General features: G+C 37.4%; 1 protein-coding gene across 2 annotated transcripts in view; it reads left to right on the forward strand.

Moving 5' to 3' along the window:
- The window catches only part of LTN1 (listerin E3 ubiquitin protein ligase 1), a 65,242-nt gene extending 55,533 nt beyond the window's left edge, over positions 1-9,709 (forward strand). For both annotated transcript variants that reach the window (XM_011227352.3, XM_011227353.3), the window contains exons 26-30: positions 3,307-3,478; positions 4,525-4,745; positions 6,268-6,462; positions 7,615-7,782; positions 8,374-9,709. In XM_011227352.3, the coding sequence (XP_011225654.1) occupies positions 3,307-3,478; positions 4,525-4,745; positions 6,268-6,462; positions 7,615-7,782; positions 8,374-8,436 (819 nt within the window). In that variant the 3' untranslated portion in view covers positions 8,437-9,709. The remainder of the gene's footprint in view (positions 1-3,306; positions 3,479-4,524; positions 4,746-6,267; positions 6,463-7,614; positions 7,783-8,373) is intronic.
- Positions 9,710-20,759: the final 11,050 nt, after the last annotated feature.

The raw sequence follows: 20,759 nt of genomic DNA on the forward strand, positions 1-20,759 counted from the left end.
ATAAATAAATAAATAAATAATCTTAAAAATTAAAAAGAATAAAATAATCCTGCAGTTTCCCATTAAAACAAAAAGTTTCTCATGATTTGGCTCTCTTTCTTTTTCCCCTATGTTCATCAGTTTTGTTTCTTAAATTCCATATTTGAGTGAGATCATATGGTATTTGTCTTTCTCTGACTTTTTTTGCTTAGCATTATACTCTCTAGCTTCATCTGTGTTGTTGCAAATGGCAAGATTTCATTCTTTTTGATGGCTGAGCAATAGTCCATTAAATGTGTGTGCATGCGTGCGTGTGTGTATACACACACACACACACGTACGCACACCACATCTTCTTTATTCATTCATCAGTCGATGGACATTTGGGCTCTTTCCGTAATTTGGCTGTTGTTGATAATGCTGCTGTAAGCATCAGGGTGCCGTGTACCCCTTCAAATCGGTATTTTTGTATCTTTTGGCTGAATACCTGTAGTGCTGGATTGTAGGGTAGTTCTGTTGTTGTTGTTGTTGTTTTTAATGAAATGCAGCAGTACTTTAATTACTTCAGTGCTACAGGGCAGTTGATCTGTGCCACCCACAACAGATCTATTCTTCTGTGAAGATTACCTGACATTTTTTGTTGCTGTTACTGTTTTTTAATAGGCTCTATGCCCAATGTGGGGCTTGAACTCACAACCCTTAGATCTAGGATTGTGTGTTCTCTGACTGAGCCAGCCAGTCATCGCAGGGTAGTTCTATATTTAACTCCATACTCTTTCCCAGAGTGGCTGCACCAGTTTGCATTCCCACCAGCAGTGCTCCAGTGCTTATTATTTCTTATGTTGTTGATATCAGTCATTCTGACAGGTGTGAGGTGATACCTCATTGTAGTTTTGATTTGCATTTCCCTGAGGAGTGATGTTGGTAATCTTTTCATGTCTGTTGGCCATCTGAATGCCTTCTTTGGAAAAAGGTCTATTCATGTCTACGGCCCATTTTTAACTGGACTATTTTTGTTTTTTGGGTGTTGAATTTTATAACTTCTTTATATATTTTGGATGCTAACCTTTTATCAAAAAAAGCCATTGATATGTATCATTACTTTTTTAAAATTCTACTTCCAACTGTTTTTTTTTTTAAATTCAGATTTCTAGAGGAGGTAGAAGAATAATTCAATGAAAAGTCACGTACCCTTTTCCTAGAGTCACAGATTTTTAATGTTGCTACCTTTGAAGATTTATTTACTTTTGGAGAGAGAGAGAGAGCAGCGGGGAGAGGAAGAGGAAGAGAGAATCTCATGCCGACTCCCCACTGAGCGTGGAGCCTGACACAGGGGTTAGTCTCACGACCCTGAGATCATGACTTGAGCCGAAACCAAGTCGGATGCCCAACCGACTGAGCAACTCAGGCGCCTGAATGTTGGTACCTTTGTACCTGTTTTCTCTGTATTTACTTTTTTTCTGCTGATCTATTTGAAATTAAGTTGCAGACTCATGATGCTTTACGAAAAGTATTTAAACATGTATCTCCTAAGAACAAGTACATGTTTCTACATAAGTGTATTGATATAGTTATTATACTCAAATTTAATTTTGATGCAATAATGTCTAATTTGTATTCACATTTTTTTGGTTGTCACTGTAATGTCCTTTATAGTTTTATTCCTTCTCTATTGAGTTTTTATCAAGGATCATGTTTGTATCATGTTTGTCATATTTCTTTAACCCATAATTTCCCTACCTTTCTTTTCTTTATTGTCATTCAGGTTAGTTATTTTGTAGACTCTCTTAGGATTTGGATTTGTCTGATTGTTTCCTCATGATCAGTTTCTGGATAATTTTCAGCAAGAGTACTTACTGCACGGTGGTGATGTGTCCTAACCTCAGGAAGCACAGAATCTCAGTGTGTCCTTTATTGGTGGTACTAAGTTTGGTTACTCAGAAAAGTAGTGTCCTTCAGATTTCTCGATTGTTAGGTACTTCGATCAACATATTTTAAAAATAAATTCCGTATTTTATGGCTTGATACTTGTATTTGAGCAGTTATAGTGTTCAGAAAATGTCTTGCACCAAGAGGAGATAAATGCCTTAATGGAAAGAATAATTTTAAAACCAGTACAGATACCAAGGAGTTGCAAAGTAAATGTGAACATACAAAAACTGGGTTATTGAAGAATGAGTTCTGAAGCACACAGAAGCCTGAAGTGCACCTAGTGGTGCCAGATTTTCCTATTTTTAAAAATTTTTGTTGTGATCCCGTATAGTTAACATACAGTGTTGTATTCTCTCCAAGTGTACAATATAGTGATTATATAATTCTGTACATCAGTGCTCATCACAACAGGTGCACTCCTTAATCCCCTTCACCTATTTCATGCATCCCCCACCCATCTCCCCTCTGGTAACCATCAGTTTGTTCTCTGTAGTTAAGAGTCTGTTTCCTGTTTTGTCTCTTTTTTTTCTTCGTTTTGTTTCTTAAATTCCACATATGAGTGAAATCATACGGTATTTGTCTTTTTCTGACTGACTTATTTTACAAGATTTCCCATTTTTAAAAAAAGGAACCAGAAATCCATGTATTTTTAAAAAGATTTATTTATTTATTTTGAGAGAGAGAGCATGCACTCAGGGGAATGGGGGGAGGGGCAAAGGGAGAGAATCTTCAAGCAGATTCCCCACAGAGTGGGAGCCTGACCCACGAGATCATGACCTGAGCCAAAACCAAGAGTCGGACACTTAGCCGACTAAGCTGCCCAGGCGCCCCCAGAAATCCATATGTTTGAGTGAAACCCTGCTTTACAAAACAAGAAGACCCCAAGACATTTTGGACTACTAGTTTGTGCTCTCGTATTTCTAAAGGGATGCTGGAGCTTTGATAATGGTGTAAGCTCAAACATAAAAATGGGATTAGTTTTAAGCAGGACTTCTGTAAGATTAAGGACTATGGTGCAGAAGAGGCATGAGGAAGACTTGGGAGGAGAGGGAGCATATCGTCTGTGGGGAGCGGGGGAGTAGATTTTCGTAGAGAAAGTAGAGGTGAACTTATTAACAAGGAGATCGTTTGAGAAAGATGTTAGAAACATGTCCAATAAATGAGGGGATAGTAAAAACTGCTTGTTTATGAAGAAAGGGAGCAGTGCCATCAAATGACATGTTTGGAAAGTAAGAATGTGGCATATATTTAGTAGGACTCTTCCATGTAATTCTAAGTGTTCAAATTAATGCCTTTTTCATTGTGTTCTTGTACAATCTATTCTACTTTGATTTGCTCTTCTCACTGACTCGGTTTAATTGGGTTTACTAACAAAAATTCTTTATTTTCCACCAGCTTCGGGCACTGTACTCAATGTACCTTAGGAAAACAAAAAGTTTGAATAAATTGCTCTATCACCTGTTCAGGCTTATGCCAGAAAATCCAACCTATGCAGAGACAGCTATTGAGCTCTCAAATAAGGACCCTAAAACATTCTTTACGGAAGAGCTCCAGTTGAGTATTAGAGGTCAGTAAGATGTGTGTTGGTGTTCTTTCATGGAGACTAGGTCCACATTAGGTTGTATTTATTCTCTACTTTTCAGAGTTTAGAGAATAACCCCAAATGTGAGAAGGTTGAAGTGTACGATTTTCCATATTTATCTAAATAGGACATACAGTTAGATCTTGTGGGTAAGGGTAAGAAATCTATACATTTTGAAGCTTTGTTTGTTGAGACTGTTACCACTTATTCTGTAAGCAAATATTTGTTAGGTGATAATGTTTTGTAGGCCTGTAAATAAGTAGTGTTCATTTGGGGAAACAAAGATCAGTAAAATTTATTTTCTTCACTCCAGGAGCTCAAATTTTAGCTTGGGATAGACATGCATGCATCTAGTTGCACTCCAGTGTTTTAAGTGGCTTCCTTAGAATTGAAATTTTTTAAATGTCTTGGAGATGTGAGGAGAGTACGATGTCTTGTGAGTATTGAGGTCGATATTTTAGGATTTTTGTGTAACACATCAGTGAGCCCTGGGGAAAGTTTAGGGACCAAACTCCTTTTCATAATTTATAAGAAGACAGTCTTTAAATTTTTCCTCCTTTTTTTTTTTTAAAGCTTATTTTTTTATAATCTCTATACCCAGTGGGGCTCAAACTCATGACCTGGAGATCATGAGTCACATGCTCCACTAACCAAGCCAGCCAGGCACCCCTAAATTTTTCCTCCTTTTTATTTAACTTTTTTCCCCCACTGCCTGGGCCGAGGGATTGGGCTTGTCCTTTTTAAAATACATGTGATCCCTTTTTTGTGATCTGTCATGTGAAATATAGAATGCTATGTCTAGGCAGATTTTTCAGTGTCATTTGGGATTTTCATTCTTTTTACTTCTTTTTCCCATTCCAGTGATTCATTTCGAATGTGTGAGAGAAAGTTAATACTCTAGAGTTCTGGCTTCTTCAGATGTTTGTTTTATGAGCTCCAGCTCTAGTGTTAAGGAATTAAAAATGATTTTCTAGTCTGTTATTCTATGTAAGAAATACATGTTATTAACTAAGAATTTGTTTTTTCCTCAGAAACAGCAACTCTTCCCTACCATATCCCACACTTGGCTTGTTCAGTCTATCATATGACATTAAAAGACTTGCCTGCCATGGTTAGGCTGTGGTGGAATAGTAGTGAGAAGCGTGTCTTCAATATTGTAGATAGATTTACAAGCAAGTATGTCAGCAATGTTCTTTCCTTTCAAGAAATTTCTTCTGTGCAAACAAGTACACAACTATTTAATGGCATGACGGTTAGTATTATCTTGAATTTTTTCCAGAAAAGTTGTTTGACTATTGGTTATGTCTGTCATTGGTAGTGAGTATCATCACAATATTAACCGTTGATTCAGAACTTAGAGAAATTGCCTACTTTATTTTCTACTTCATTCTTGTATCAAGCAAGTCTCAGTATTAATGTATAGATGGAAACAATGTTATAATTTACCCCCATCAAAGTTTCTGAACATTCATTAGGTCATTCAAAATATATATTGGAACATCTGTAGATTCCAGACACTGTGTGTCAATCACTTGGGAAGTGAATGGTTTAGTAGGGTCAGATTCCTACTGTGTAATAACATACAACCTAATAAAGGGAAAAGTGTGATACCGATATGTTTTTTGCATTGGAAACTGGAAAGTGTGGGAAAGGTGCATCTGACTGAGGGGATTAGGTGCACCTTTATGGAGGAAGATTACTTGGAAGTGGGCAGGATTGTGTTTTAGGGGCAGTGAGGAGAAAGTGTTGAATATAGAGAAAACAGTACGGCAAAAGCAAAAAGCTTGGAGATGAGAATGTAATTTCCGCGATTGTCTAAGAAATGTTGAATAAGCCAACATTCATACAGAGCAGGATTCCTGAAGGTAAATAGGGAACCCAGTTGCTTCCATGATGAATTAGGGCCATGTGGGGAAAGGCCTCAAATGATAGTCTAAAATATTTTGTCCTATCTGGCCACTGAAAATTTTCCTTTGAGGCAAGTGACACTGTCAGTGTTATAATCAGTGAAATTGCTCTGACTGCAATATATGGTATAGGCTGTTGGCATGGAGCTTGGGTTCAATGCATAGTCAGGGGAGACCAACTGGAGTAGACATTGTGAATAACGAGGGCCTGAGTGAGGCAGTATCAGTGGAAATGGGCCATTAAAGGAGAGGAATGTTAAAAATTTTGTGGTGATTTATCCAAACTTGTAGCTAGTTAATATCTAGGAGGAGGTAGAAGGAAAAATTTAGGATGATGCTATGGTTTTTAGCTTGGAAATAGGACAGTCAGAAGAATATGTTGGTCAAGCATGATAACTTGTGTTTTATATTGTTTGCAATGCTAGTATGAAAACTAAAACCAGGTGGGAATAATTCTAGTAGTTGATGGTTGGCTTTAAAGCCCAAGGGAATTCTGTGGCAGAGAAAGACTTAGGGGACTGCTAAATATAAATGATATTTGATACCCTGGATGTAGAAGAAAAGCAGTAATTAAGAACTCGTCCTGTCACTGTTCTGTTCAAAATGTATCCGACAAGCCTAATACCATAAAACATACTTTTCTATGAGCAGGATTTCTTTTGAAACTAACTTTGAATTTCATAGAAATCACTACAAAAATATGTCAGATGTCTAACCTCTGTATTAAATACCTCTTGTCCAGTAAACCGGCATGTTTACTTGTATTGTCTTTGAATGAAGACTGACTGCTAATAGAGACCTATCAAGATGTTTTTTGAATGAAAGGAAAGAAATTTGCAAAAAGGTATTACCTTTTCTGTGTTACAGGTTAAAGCTCGAGCCACTACTCGAGAAGTGATGGCTACTTACACTATTGAGGACATAGTTATTGAACTTATAATACAGCTGCCTTCCAATTACCCGCTGGGTTCAATAACTGTGGAGAGTGGGAAAAGAGTAGGTGTGGCTGTTCAGCAGTGGCGGAACTGGATGCTGCAGTTAAGCACTTACCTCACCCATCAGGTATGTTTCTGTGTGCACATTCAGCTTTCTAGATAGTAGACCTCCTCTTTGAAAGGGCAGTAAGATGTAAAATGCATCACTTCTGCTTGACGTTGAAAGAGACACTATATTTCCTTGGGTAGACACAGATGTGTGCCTGAATGACCTGAACCTGCCTACTGAGCTGTTTTCCTTTTTAAGGTTCTGCAATTTCTTTTTCTGGTGTTTGAGAGGAATTGACTTTACTCCACTGACATTGTGGATGACACGGAACAATACATGGTATTAAAGAAACTGAGGGGGAATCTTTTTGTTAAACACCGGACCGATGAATGTCTTTAGGAGCTCCTTTTAGTCTAACATTTCAACTCTCCTTCTCTGATCAGAGAAATCCCAGTACTCTCAAAGATCTTGGACTTTTAAACAAATTGTAGTTGTTTGCACGTTGAGACTATAACACTTGATGTATTGGTGCGGACCCTCTCTTTCAAGTCTGTCTTTAATGGAGAAAAATTATATCTGGTTTCTAAAACTTGGGAGGTCATTTTAAAAACCAACATTCAGGGGCACCTGGGTGGCACAGCGGTTAAGCGTCTGCCTTCGGCTCAGGGCGTGATCCCGGCGTTGTGGGATCGAGCCCCACATCAGGCTCCTCTGCTATGAGCCTGCTTCTTCCTCTTCCACTCCCCCTGCTTGTGTTCCCTCTCTTGCTGGCTGTCTCTGTCTCTGTCAAATAAATAAATAAAATCTTTTAAAAAAAAAATAAATAAATAAAATAAATAAAAATAAAAACCAACATTCAGAAAACTTAGGAGATGTGAATATAGCCAAGCAGATTCTCTTCTTTCTAAATTAAAATTCAGGGGTGCCTGAGTGGCTCAGTCAGTTAGTGTCTGCCTCAGCTCAGGTCATGATCTCGGGGTCCTGGGATCGAGCCCCATGCCGTTGGGCTCCCTGCTCAGTGGGGAGTCTGCCTTTCCTCCTACTGGTGCTCTCTCTCTTTCTTGTGCTCACTCTCCCTCTCTGTCTCAAATAAAAGAATCTTTTTAAAAAATTAATTAGTTGATTAATTAATTAATTTAAATTCCACTTTAAAATTTATTAAATTGAATAAAAATAACTTTGGTGGTCTTCAGAGTATATTTACTCTATTTTTTTTCTTTTTGTTAACAGAATGGAAGTATTATGGAAGGCCTAGCATTATGGAAAAATAATGTAGACAAACGTTTTGAGGGTGTTGAAGATTGCATGATATGTTTCTCAGTCATTCATGGTTTCAACTATTCTCTTCCCAAAAAAGCCTGTAGAACATGCAAGAAAAAGTTCCATTCAGCCTGCTTGGTAAGTCCAAAGAGAAATTAACTTATTTATATTTTATGTATATTTATATGTGTGATATCTAATTTTAGAAAAGAAAATGATGTTTAACTCTTAATTGTAGTTAATGAGAGGCATATTAAAATGATTTTTCAAAATCTGTAAGAGATAATTAGTAATTCACAGAGACTGGTAGCATCAAAGCACTTTAATAAATGGGTGTTTTTATTATAGCTCTCACTCAAACAGTAGATGGTCCTATAAGATCTAGACCATAAAGGAGACTGAAAAAATTGGAACCAGGGGCCATCTGGCATTAGAGCTCTTTACTCCTTTTAAATATCATATTGAAAAGAAAGCCGCCCAGTGTACAGTTGTTTCATAGGGAGGTCTTCCTGACATGTCTTAGTGGCTGGCTGTGTGAACCTAGGGAGAAGGAGTCATCCTGTAGCCTTGGGAAATAATACTGAGTTGGGCTGATTTTGGAGATGAATGGAGGAAGCTAAAATTTTGGTATTCTCCCTTTTCCACTTAATCATTGTTAAGTTGGATGTATATGTAAAATGACAGCTTTAAAAAAGGTTCTTTTCACATTGAAAACCTTTTCTTTTTCAGTACAAATGGTTTACATCTAGCAACAAATCCACTTGTCCACTCTGTCGTGAGACCTTTTTCTGAATTTGTTTCCTTCCGTTGGAAGTGACCCCAAAGTAAATCAAGCAAAGACTGTGCATCTGGATCCATCTTCAAGTGTGGATGGGAGGAGGCCAGTGAGCATTACTTTTAAATAGGACCTTCTCTGGAAAATGATTTTGGTTAATGTAATAATCCTAAAATCAGGTTTACTTATCTTTAGATTGCTTTGTAAATGTTTGGAAACCTTTTCTTTTACATAAGACTGTTACATATTTGAGAGAAAATATTTATATTAATAGTTTAATCTTTTTGTATATTTAAAAATAAATATGGAAAACCCCTAAATTACAGAATTGGAATTTGTGAAAGCACTGTATAACTGTATTAGAGTAAAAAGCCCATTTAGTTTGTTGATCTATGTTCTAGAAGAGTCCAAGTGAGGCAAATGAATTGAGAGGGTTGATTTATATCTACAGATATTTTAAGACTTATTTATTAGTTGTGACAACAAATTAATTAGTATTCTGATATTTGTAGATTATTTTAATGATAAAAGTGAGGCTAAGCTATTAATATAGCTTATCGTAAGCTATTTGAAGCATGCTCTGAAATCCTATATAAAAGAATGTAAACTGAACTTTAAGGTGTCTCCATTAATCAAGGGTTATGAAATTCAGAAAATTAAATTCACGGCACTGACCTTTTGCTGTGGAAGAATTTCCATGTATTAGTGAAATTTGAAATGCAGACTTGTCAGTGAATTTACTACACAGTTTGAGTGAGTCTCTAGAGGATAAGAATTTGAGAGAAACAATTAGATTATTTCATTCGTGAAGCAGAGTGGTAGTTACCCCTCTATCAAGAGGGAAGAAATAAGTATTTCTGAAACTTAAGACTGGTGGAAAAAACAAAAATTTTAAAATGTCATAGGAGGCTTTAATTTTGTAAGCAAATTTTGCTATTCTTACCGGCCAGAGTTACACTAAATTAGAGATTTGGGGCATCTTTTTTTTTCCAGCCTTTAGAAGTACAAGTTAATAATTTTAGTACTAAGTAAAATTCAGTATAATGGGCTACAGTGGAATAGGTGAATACCTGCCGTTTGCCACAGCACTGTTACCCTTTAAAAAATTGTGCCCAGGTTATAAAAGTGTGAAAGTTTGGAACTTAGAATAATTTTATTGCAGTCTTCCATTATATGAGAAATATTAGCATATCTAATAGCAAGTTTACTTGAAAGATCAGCTAATCATCTCTGTTGCAAATGTTTAATTGGCAAAAAGCAAGTCATGTTAAATAAAATCACTGCTTACCATCAACTGGGTAAAATGGTTATTATTGAAATAGAATGAATGTGGTCAGAGTATCATAGTTGAGAGTGAAATATTATGCGTGAGTTACAGATCTCTTGAGTTGAATTTGTAGACGCAGTATCCTACCCAGTTTTGTCTGTCTCTTGGATTTTTCTCCCTAGTGTTTATTATCTTATAGCCTTGAGACTCAAGGAGTCAGTCAGTGAAGAACAGATGGCGAAATTCTACTACCTCTTCTTAACCCCTTTCTTAAAATACTCTTTCTATGTGTCTCTCTGACGTAGTAATCCCAAAGGATAGTGTTACTCCTCTGTGAAAGTTACACACCTTTCCTTTAAAAATGGTTTTATAATAAGACCTTGTTCATAACTTTTCCAGTATTGGTACTTCTTGGCTTCTGACCCAAACCTCAAGTAGAACAGAAAAGAGAATAATGGAGCATTGTTTTTCCACGTTAGTATCTAGGGCATCAGGTTCTTGGTGAAACACTGTCATTAAGTGGAATACCTACTCTTCATACTTAGGACTCTAAACACATTTCTTTGAGACTTGTAAATATAAATGTAAAACTTGTTACTGTTTATATGCTAAAGAAAAAGCTTTCCAAAATAAGACTGAAATTCAGAATACCATTGATTAAAGTTTTATTTATATAGCTTTAACAACGCTGCAGAGCATCCCTTAGAATTCTAGCAGAAGGACATTAAAAATTGCATGAGATTCAAAGCCCATTAGCAAAATTATTAATTTAAAACCCTAATGTAAATTGCAAATTTTTAGAATTTATTTTAACTCTTATTTATCACATGGTCTAATGTATGTACATAAGTTTCTGTGGCTTAAATAATTAGTGTTATTATTTGATAAGTTTTTGTGGTGTGAATGATTAATATTATTTGATTGTTATACCATATGTGCCCATTAAGATTCTTTTTAATTATAAAATATTTCAAATATACAGAGTAATAATAATATAAATGCCCTTGTACTCTTCACAAACTATTTTGCCATATTTGCTTCTGATTTTTAAAGAAATAAAATGTTCCTCTTTTGTACTCCTCCCTGATGCCATCTCCTCTTTCCCTCCGTAGAGCTAACCTACTGTTCTGAAGTTGGTGTGACTCTTTTTCCTCCTTAAGATTTTATACTCACCATGTGTTTGTATCCATAAATAATATATAGCAGTTTAAAAATTTATTTGCGATAGCCTGTTGTGTGTAATCTTCTGTAACCTGCCTTTTCACTCAACATAACTGCTGTTTAGTATAGTAGTTAACTTGCCAGTTCCCCCAATAATGGTCATTTCAATTATTATTTTTTGCTGCTTTGAGTAGTGGTGCAAGTGTACATCCTTGATAACATTTTCTCATGCAGTTGTCCTAGATATTCTGGACACATGCCCCCAAATGGATTTTTGGGTAGTTGATACATATAGTCTGTGACTTTAGATCTTGTCAAATTGCTCTCCAAAGTGGTGTGCAAGTTTGCACTTCCAACAGTAAGGTAAGAGAGTTCTGGTTTTCTTGCCTCATCACCAATAGTTAGTCTTCTCAGATTTTTAAATTTTTCTAGTCAGAACTGTGAGATAGTAGCTTTTTGTTTTAATTCATACTTCCCTGGCTACCAAGAACCTTATTAGCTTCATTTCATATACTTATTGGTCATTGTGAATTTATTTGTATGCCTACTTTTCTCTGTTACATGGCTGCTTTTAGTATGTGGGTTGGCTTTAACGTGGTCTGTGGTCGTCATTAATTATATAGTGTTTTGCACTTAAATTTAGTCAAATTTATCATCCTTTTCCTTTATGATTGAGCCCTTTTTGTGTTAGGTTTTAAAAATTTATTCCTTCCCTGAAGTCTAAAAAATTCTGTCTTGCTTCAAAAGTTATAAATTTCAAAATATGCCTAATTCACCTCAGATTAAATTTTGTGATTGTTGTAAGGTTGAAATCCTACCCCGTATTGATAGCCAGTTCTCATAACATCTTTTATTAAATAATACGCCCGTTCCCCATTAACTTTGTAGTGGCTCCTCTCTTATATTACCAAGTCTCCTTGCATGTACAGATTGGTTTCTGGACTCTGTATTCTGTTCCATTGGCCTACTTTTCTGTGTTAATTCTACACAAAATTTTTTTAATTTGAAAAATAGCTTTTATAATTAATCTTGAGAGGAGCTAAGTAGTCCTCTTCTCTACTGTTCCAGGATTTTCCTTGGATAGCCATATCCTCTGCTCTCCAAGTGTGCCCCCTCCCTTGCTTGCTTTTATTATTATGGCTAGTTTGTCCTCACTGTACTGAGTTGTTTGATGAAAGAATTTTATAAGTGCCCATGTTAGGTTTCATCTGGTGCAACTGGGTGGCTCTTCTGGCTTTGCTAGATCTTATCCTTGAGGTCTTCCAACTCAATTATTCTCTGTTTCAAAATTGGAAGCAAAAATTTTGTATATTTGTGATGGAATGCTTAAACTTCTCCATGAATCTGTCTTTTTGTTCTGTAAAAGTTCCTTGCAAAAGACTTCGGGCTCAGCAGGGTATTTAGCGTGGGGGTCTGCTAATCTAACAACTTTGGTTCATAATTTTTGCTAGATTTACTTTTTAAAAGATGAAGTGAAATTCACATAACCACCATTTTTAAATAGACAGCTTAGTGGCATTTAGTACATTTAACAGTTACTCCTTCAACTCCCACCTGCCCCTGGTAACCACCAATCTACTTTCTGTCTCTGTGGATTTACCTATACGACGTTCTGCTTTCTTTTACTTGGCACGTTTTCAAGGCTCGTCCACATTGTAGCAGGTATCAGTACCTCATTCCTTTTTACGGCTCAATAATATTCCATAGCATATGTATACCAGTTTATCCACTCATCTCTTGATGGACATTTGAATTGTTTCTTTTTGCTGCTGTGAACAGCGTGTCTGTGAACATTCATGTGCAAGTATTTTTATGAGTACATGTTTTCGGGTCTTTGGGGTATGTACATAGGAGCAGAATTGCTGGTAGTTCTATTTTTAACTTTTTGAGGAAACACCAAACTGTTTTCCATAGCAGCTGCCACATTTTATATTCTCAGCAGTGTACGAGGGCTCCAAAATCTTCACATCCTCACCAACACTTACTGTTTTGTTTTTTTCCCAGTTGTAGCCATCCTAGTGGATGTGAAGTGGTATCTCATTGTGGTTTTGACATGAATTTCTCTGATTAATGATGTACATCTTTTCATGTGTCCGTTGGCCATTTGTGTATATTCTCTGAAGAAATAGCTATATAAATACTTTATTTTTTTTTAATTTTTGTTGTTGAGTTGTAAGACTTTAAAAAATATATATGTATATATTATATTATATTTTAATATAATATAAAATATATATATATATATTTTGGATACTAGACCAAGATCTACTTTTTAGAGGGATGTTAATGTTAATTTGGGAGGGGAGTTCTTGAGAATTCAATATTAATTAGTTTTGGCTCTGACAAAAATTCCAAAGCAAATTTCTTAAACAAGAAATTTCTCTCTTTTGTAAATGAAGTCCAGATGTAAGCAGTTCAGGGCTGTTATGAAAGCTCCGTAATTGTGACAGACCCAGGTTTCTTATGTATGTACCTGGGCCGAGGTTTCTGAGTTGTTGTTTCACTGTTCTCACATTGTTTCCACTTCGTGGTCCGAGTTGACAGCTCAGGCAAGCTGCAGCCGTGCCGTGTGCCACACGGTCAGCACAAAGGACGCAAGATGAGCGTGCTCGCTTGCTGTAAGGGTGCCCGTCACAAGTCACACACAACACGCACTTACATCCTTCGGCAAGAAGTTTTTCTCGTGTCAATCCCTCGCTTCAAGAGCAGCTGGAAAATATCTTTATTCCTAGTAGCCCTTTGTCCAGCTAAAAGTCAGGAGTTCTGTTGCCGAAGAAGGTGGGGAGAACATATACGGATGGACAACCAACAGTGTCTGTTACAGCTGTTCTGATATGCGTGTGAGCGCTGTCGTCTTTCCTAATGTTAGTCAGTATTTGCAGACCTGGATGACCATAGTTTTCTAGAGTTGTGTATGCCTTTAAAATGTCAGTGCTCTCTATCCAGTCTAACAATCTTTGTTTTTTTATAATAATATTTAGCTCCTTTACATAATGTAATCATAGATAAGTTTCATAGTTTTCTAATCGTCTCATTGCTTTTGTGTTCTTTTTTGTCTTCTTTTGGACTCATGAGGTTGTGTTTGTTTCCCAGGCACCCATAGTCTTCATAAGTATTTTTTATCCTCATATCCTTCTATTAACTTTATAAATAAAATGTGTGTGGTTTATTATTCAAGGTTATCGTAGCATTTATAACAATTCATATAGACTTAATATCTCATATAAATTAATACTTTAACCACTTCCTGAAGGACAATTCAAGGATCATAGGATAACTTCAATACTGTTGTTTTTTTGTACTATTGTTTTCAAGCGTTTCTTTTTATGCTAAAACCCACAAGACATTATTGCCATGTTAGCCTGTATATTGTGTTTGTCATAGGTACTCTTTGTATTGACGTGTATCAATCTCCACTCTTCCCGCGTCTTTGGCAGTCCTTGTCTTTCATCACGGGACAGTGTCTTGAGTCTTCTGGAGTTCACTGTGTCTGTTGCGAAGAATCAAGAGTTTTATTATTCCTTGTAAGGAATGGATCCCTCACCGTACCCTTCCCCAGCTGCTTTGATTTTCTCTTTGTTTTTGGACTTAGACAGTTTTACTGTGGTGTCTGTAGGTGTGGATTTTTTTGTTTGGGATTGTAAAACCACTTGAATCTGTGATTTGATGTCTTTAGTCATTTTTTGGAAAATTCTGAGGCATGAACTCTTCAAATAGCACTTTTGCTCCATTCCTCCTCTCCTGTTCTACTCAATTTTCACCATAAACCATATGTGTCTTAGATTTTCTGTGTTGTTATTTTATTCTTTTTTCTCATATGTTTTTATCATTTGTGTTCTAGTAGTTATTTAATAACTTAGAAAAATGTGTTTTTAATACCTATAGTCTGGTCATAGGAAACTAATTTTTTAAAATTTCAGCTTATATTCATATTTTGTTACAGAACAGTACTGTAGGGGGTAAATAAAAATATTTTAAACACTAAAATATGCTATAATTCTGTGAGTAAAGTGTAATAAAAGTACTGACCTGATGAATGATGTTAAATGTCTGACTATTGAAGAGTTTGTTCTTGTATTATTATATTGATGATGGTATCAGACGAGATCGGTCACACCGAGGGTGGTGTGACCACAGATGATACGATGAAGGTGGGAATCAAATTGCTATTGTATTTAGATTCTATTAGATACATTTAAAAGAATGATATAACATTTTTTAAAAATGTAAGTTTAAAATGCCACTGGAAATGATCTTAAACTTATTTAAATTTACAATGGCAAATGTTAGTTATCAATTTAAAAAATAATGTGAAGTGGTACGTATTTTCCCAAATTGTGTTTAGAGGTATGCAAGCAATAAAGTTTGAAGATACTGTTCTGGCAGATGCTAAGTGTAAGGTGGGCTGTCAGGTTCCCATATGAGACCCACACATGCAGATCTTTATCGATAGTTTTACAGAGATTTAAAAAATGCTTCTTGAGGTTTGGTCTGACATGCTGTTCATGTCAGACTCTCTTCTAGGGGATCCAGTCAAGTTATGGTGCTAGAAATGTTGAAGAAACTGCTTTACTGCTTGGGTCCGATCTTCCAGCGGCTGTGTGGTTAGCATTCTAGCCATTGCTGGAAAAGAGAGATCAGACAGAACTCTGTGTTGTCAGAGCTTCATTCCTGCCTAATAACAGAACGGACAGTCTTTAGGAAGTGAAAGGTACATTTTCTAGCAACAAAAGAATATACGTTTTGACATGTCTTACTAGGAATGGTTTTATAGTTGTTACAAGATTACAATTAATTACATTTTTAATTCATTAATTACATTAAATCCTTAATTTAACAGCTCCTCGTGCCTCTATAACGTGGAGCTTTGTCACAGTCACCTTGCAGGTAGCTCTGAGGACAGTGCCTGCAGAAGGTCACATCTTTTTTTCTCATCTTACTGTGCTGGCGAGACCTCTTGGTAAACAGTCTTCCTTGTTTCTTGATGAGCTTTAAGATGGACTGTTTTAAGTACCAAATGTGATACACGTGTATAGGTTTGGGGCACATAATACTCTGTATTAGGAAGTATCTTTCTGTTCTCTGCTTATATTTTAAAGTCATGAATGGTTGATGAGTTTTATCAAATGCTTTTTCTACTCTAAATGACAAGTAGTTGTTTTTCCTTCCTCTGTCCTTGAGGTGGATTACATAAATAGATTTTCTAATGTTGAACCATTCTTGCATTCTTGGGATAAACCCTACTTCGTCATGATCAGTGCCATTATTACTAGTAATACTTGTGAGTTTTACAAATATATTTTTCAAATTTTGCATCCTTGTTCACAAATCAACTTATGATCTTTCTTGTACTTATTTATATTCATAAGTGAGATTGACCTATAATTTTCTTATATTGTTTCCATTTGGTTTTGCTATCAATGAAATACTAGTATCATAAAAAGAGTTAGGATTCTTGAATGTTTGGTAAAACTCACCTATAAAATCACCTGGTGCTTTTATTTTATGGGGCAAGGGTAGAATGGGCAGATACTCAACTAATCAATGGCTTTAAATGTCATAGACCCTTTAAAGTGTTCTATTTTTCACAAGTTAGTAAGTTTTATTTTGTAAGGAAATTATCCATTTCATCTGTTTTCAAATTTATTGCTATAAAGTTATTCATGGTATTTTCTTATGATTTTTTAAACATTTATACTCAAATATGATCTTTTCATCCCTAATATTTATTTGTGCCTCATTTCTCTTTTTATTTCTACTTTATTAGACGTCTATCTAGTTAATCTTTCCGGAGAACGTGTTTTTCTTTTTAACTCCTCAGATTCTCTTATGTTTTATTAATTTTTTTTTCTTTTGGGATGAATTCCTCCATCTTGGCTTATTACTTTCTTCTATTATTTCTTTATACTTTCTGATAGTTTATTCTTATCCTTTTTGTAACTTGCTGGGTTGAATATTTCCTTATTTTGTCTATTTTTTGTTTCTGATGGATGCATTTGGGGGGTGTATTTCTCTCTACATATTTCTCGAACTGTATTTCACAAGAGTTGACATGTGGTGCTTTTCTATAATTTTCAATATGATTGTTAATTTGACCAGTTATCTGAAAGTGAGCAGTTTTTTTATTGTTTGTTAATATAGGAAGCATTTTGGCTATCCCTTTTATTTTCACTTTTTGAAATAAATTTCTACATATACTTCATTGTGATTATGATTTCTGTTTCATCGTGGTTACTGTTTTCCCCCTGGCATGGGTCATCCCTAGATGGGAATCACTAAGCCCACTCGGGCTGCAGAAGTAGGCTCCACCTTTTGAAGGGATGAGTGTCCAAGAATTTGTGGACATAATTTTAAAATCCCCACAATGGACATACTGCGCATACAGATTTTGATGGAGCAGTGTTAGGCCAAAAATAATGTTCTTTTTAATTTAAGAAAGCTATAAAAGAGAACTGAATTTCAAATTGGTTGAGGTAACTATATAATTTAGGATTACATCCAAACGGTGATACACTATCAAATAGCCTGTGGTTAATTTATGGACACACACACTCTTCATACTAACTGAACACTATAAACACATGCTGATATTAACCAATATACTTCAGCAGAACAATGCATTTTTTTCCTCTTTGCTGCCTATCATAAATTGGGTTTTAGATACATTGGGGACTTGGAGCCCATGCTGTAATTCACTCTAAGTGTCCTACAACAGCATCAAAGCTTTTCTAAGTCCTCTAAATTTTTACTACATTTGTTTAAACTCAGAAATCTAATGAAAGAATATAGCATTTCATATACACCATAGGAGCCAGGGAAACACCGGCACTTAGCAGAGTCACTAAATACACAAACCCATCTACTTCCAAAATCACTAATTATTTTAACATGACTGTTCAAAGACCGTTGTTTATCACATGCTACTGCAGAAAGCACATTTATATGTCACTTTTTGAAGCATGACTTTTCATTTAGGTAATTCAAGTGATTATTCTAAAATAATTTCCAGTTTTTCTGATTTCACATATGAAAAACAAGGCTATAATTATTGATGTGTTTCATTAGCAGAACTTTGGAGATAAATGATGACAGTTTTATATTAATGTCCTCAGATGCATCAAAAGAAATCAGTTTTAAGTCAATGCCAAAATTGGTTCAAAATTTTAAAAATTCAGTTCGAGGAACTGAGTAAACTTTTTGGGTATTCATTCTGTTGAAGATTCAACATCTGACAATATTGTGCATGTTTTAAATGAAGTTGAAAAGTTCAACACTGAATATAAACGTGTTTTGCTGGTTTTATTAGTTACCTATTACTGTGTAACAAACTGCCCCTAACATCGAAGTTCAAAACAACACCTGTGTACTACCAGACACAGTTTCTGTAGGTCAAGAATTTGAGGCTGGCTCACGTGGGTGGTTCTGTCATGAATTGTGGTCAGGATGTTGGCTGTCTCTGCAGTCGTCGTGTGAAGGCTTGACTGGGGTTGGAGGCTCCTCCTCCCCATGATTCAGTCACTTGGCTGTGGGCAGGAGATGCTCCCTCGCTACATGAACGTCTCCACGGGGCCACTTGAGTGTCCTCACGAACATGGTGTTGGATTCCTCCAGAGTGAGTGATCCAAGACAGTCAGACTGAAGCTGTAATGCTTTTCATGACCAGCTCTCAAAGTCTACGTCATCGCTTTCGGATTCTTCATTACCAGCACCTGCAGCTGTGGCACAAGCCATTAACGATCACCTGCACCTGAAATAGAATGGGATCCCCAGGTGCTTGAGGTCTGACTTAGCCCGTCAGCCCAGGTTTGCGTCCCTCCTGGGAACAGAGCCTGGCGCCAGCTGTCAGTTCTCTGACTCGTGTGTGAATTATGGTGAGATGCTCAGCAGGCAGCCAAGCAAGGGATCTAATGGCCATTGGTTCAGGCTTTCCTCTTGGGTCCAAGGTGGTTTCCTTGGGGCCAGTTCAGGGCTAGTCCAGTCCTCAACACTGTAGTGTCCCCTTTTCCTTTACTCTGAGACAGGGGCGCTGCCCAGACTTCTGCCTTCTTCACTGCACCTGTGAAGCATATGAGCCTCCCTTCCCCAAGCCTGTACTCCTGTGGTTGTCAGTCCTAGCTGCATATTAGAGTCACGTGGGGAGTTTGGAAAAGATACCAATTGTCAGCTTTCATTCTCCAAGATGCTTATTCAGCAATCTATGACAGGGCTCCTGGCATCACTGTATTTTGAAATCTATTCAGGCAATTATAGCGTGCAGCAAGAGTTGAGAAGCATTGCTCTATTTTCATCCTGAGTACCAAAAACAGGTTGGCAAACTTTCTGGAAGAGGCCGAACAGTATATATTTTAGGCTTTCGGGCAACCGTTCAACTCTGCCAACATATCACAACAGCAAACGAGTGAGCATGGCTGTGGCCCAATACAATTCCATTTACAAAAACAGGTAGTGGGCCAGATCTGGCTTGGGAGCTGTGGTTTTCCAGCCCTTGAGCTAGATCAGTAGAACACGAAGGGCACCCTGAAGCTACAACCAAAGGCTCTAGTAGGGCCGCCACGCTTCGGGCGTCTCACTGGTGTGTCCTGAATTCTGGCAACGGTAAACAGTTCCATTTCCCTAATCCCTACCCATTTGAACTAGCTGCTTGGTGTAGCCCTAGTAGTGGTGTCATTTGATGTGAAGAATAGGATTGGACCCATCCTTCCAGAATCCTTACCATTACCCTATCGTGGCAGGGCCATGCAGGGGAAATAGCCTCTGAGCCAGAGAGACGCTGTCTCCAGGACTCTTGCGCACAGTGTGACACTCCCTGCTGTGTCTCACCAGGCATGTACAGCCACTGCTCCCAGTCCCTGGTCTCTTTCCCCCACTTGGCTGAAGATGCAGTTTGGTCTCTTGTAAACGTTTCTTCATGTCTCCCAAGCAAGGCACAAACTGCCCTTCACTCTATATTTTCAAGAATATGTGTTGAGTGAACGTCCTTGGAAGATAAGGATAGTGTCTCCAAAGCAAAGAGAAGACACTTCTAGAGCAAAGAGCTGGCATTCTTACTCTTCAGTCTCAAAACCTAGTGTGTCTCCATAGCAAAGGGAAGGCATGCTTAATGCCCATGATAAAAAAATTGGGGTTCCCTGAGTTCAGGGTTTCTCTCCGAGGATGCAAACCCCTGTGTGTGTGCACGGTTTTGTCGGGGTCCATTCATGTTGCTCCCGTAGGACTCAGGGGCCAGGAGAAATGGATGAACATATGCTGATGCTCACACAAATCGCTGTGCTGAGTGGTAAAGTTCCTTGTCTCTGACCCAGAAGCTTTCTTCTGCCAACGGTGACACTGTCAGACTGACCAGTTAGCTTCAAGCAGGGCAAAAAGCTCAGACCCTTTCCATTCTCCACAGTGCAGGGTCTTGCAGTTTTCCCTCCTTAATGCTGGCTGACCTGACCTGGTGGGCTTTCGTGTGATAGTCCACTCCCAGAAAGTTGTCATGGCACGTTTGCACACGCACACCCCTAGTGCCCACAGCAGCCGAGAAACCAGCAAGCCTCCCCGGTGACCGCAGAGAGCTCGCACCTCTGTCCCTCTCCTTCCCCATTCTTTACTTCATGCATGAGATTTTCTGGCCAATCCCACTGCCTCTGCCAGCGAGCTAAGCCAACGTGGTCGGAGTTTAGAGCTTTCTGAGGATGATGGTGAAGCTCAGCTTCAGTTGTTCTCACTGGGCCATCTCGAAGAAAAATCAGACTCAGGGCATGCTCAGGAAACCATGGCCTGATGATGAAGCAAAAGGTATGACCATGAAATCCTTGTCTACGACCTCAGAAGCCAAGGTGGTGCCGCAGGTCATGTTCAGTCACAATAAAGGCCCTCTAAAGATTTCATGAATGCGCCTCACAGACTCAAACAATAGGGCCTCCCGGA

The sequence above is a fragment of the Ailuropoda melanoleuca genome, chromosome 1, assembly GCF_002007445.2.
Source record: "Ailuropoda melanoleuca isolate Jingjing chromosome 1, ASM200744v2, whole genome shotgun sequence".
NCBI classification, from domain to species: domain Eukaryota; kingdom Metazoa; phylum Chordata; class Mammalia; order Carnivora; family Ursidae; genus Ailuropoda; species Ailuropoda melanoleuca.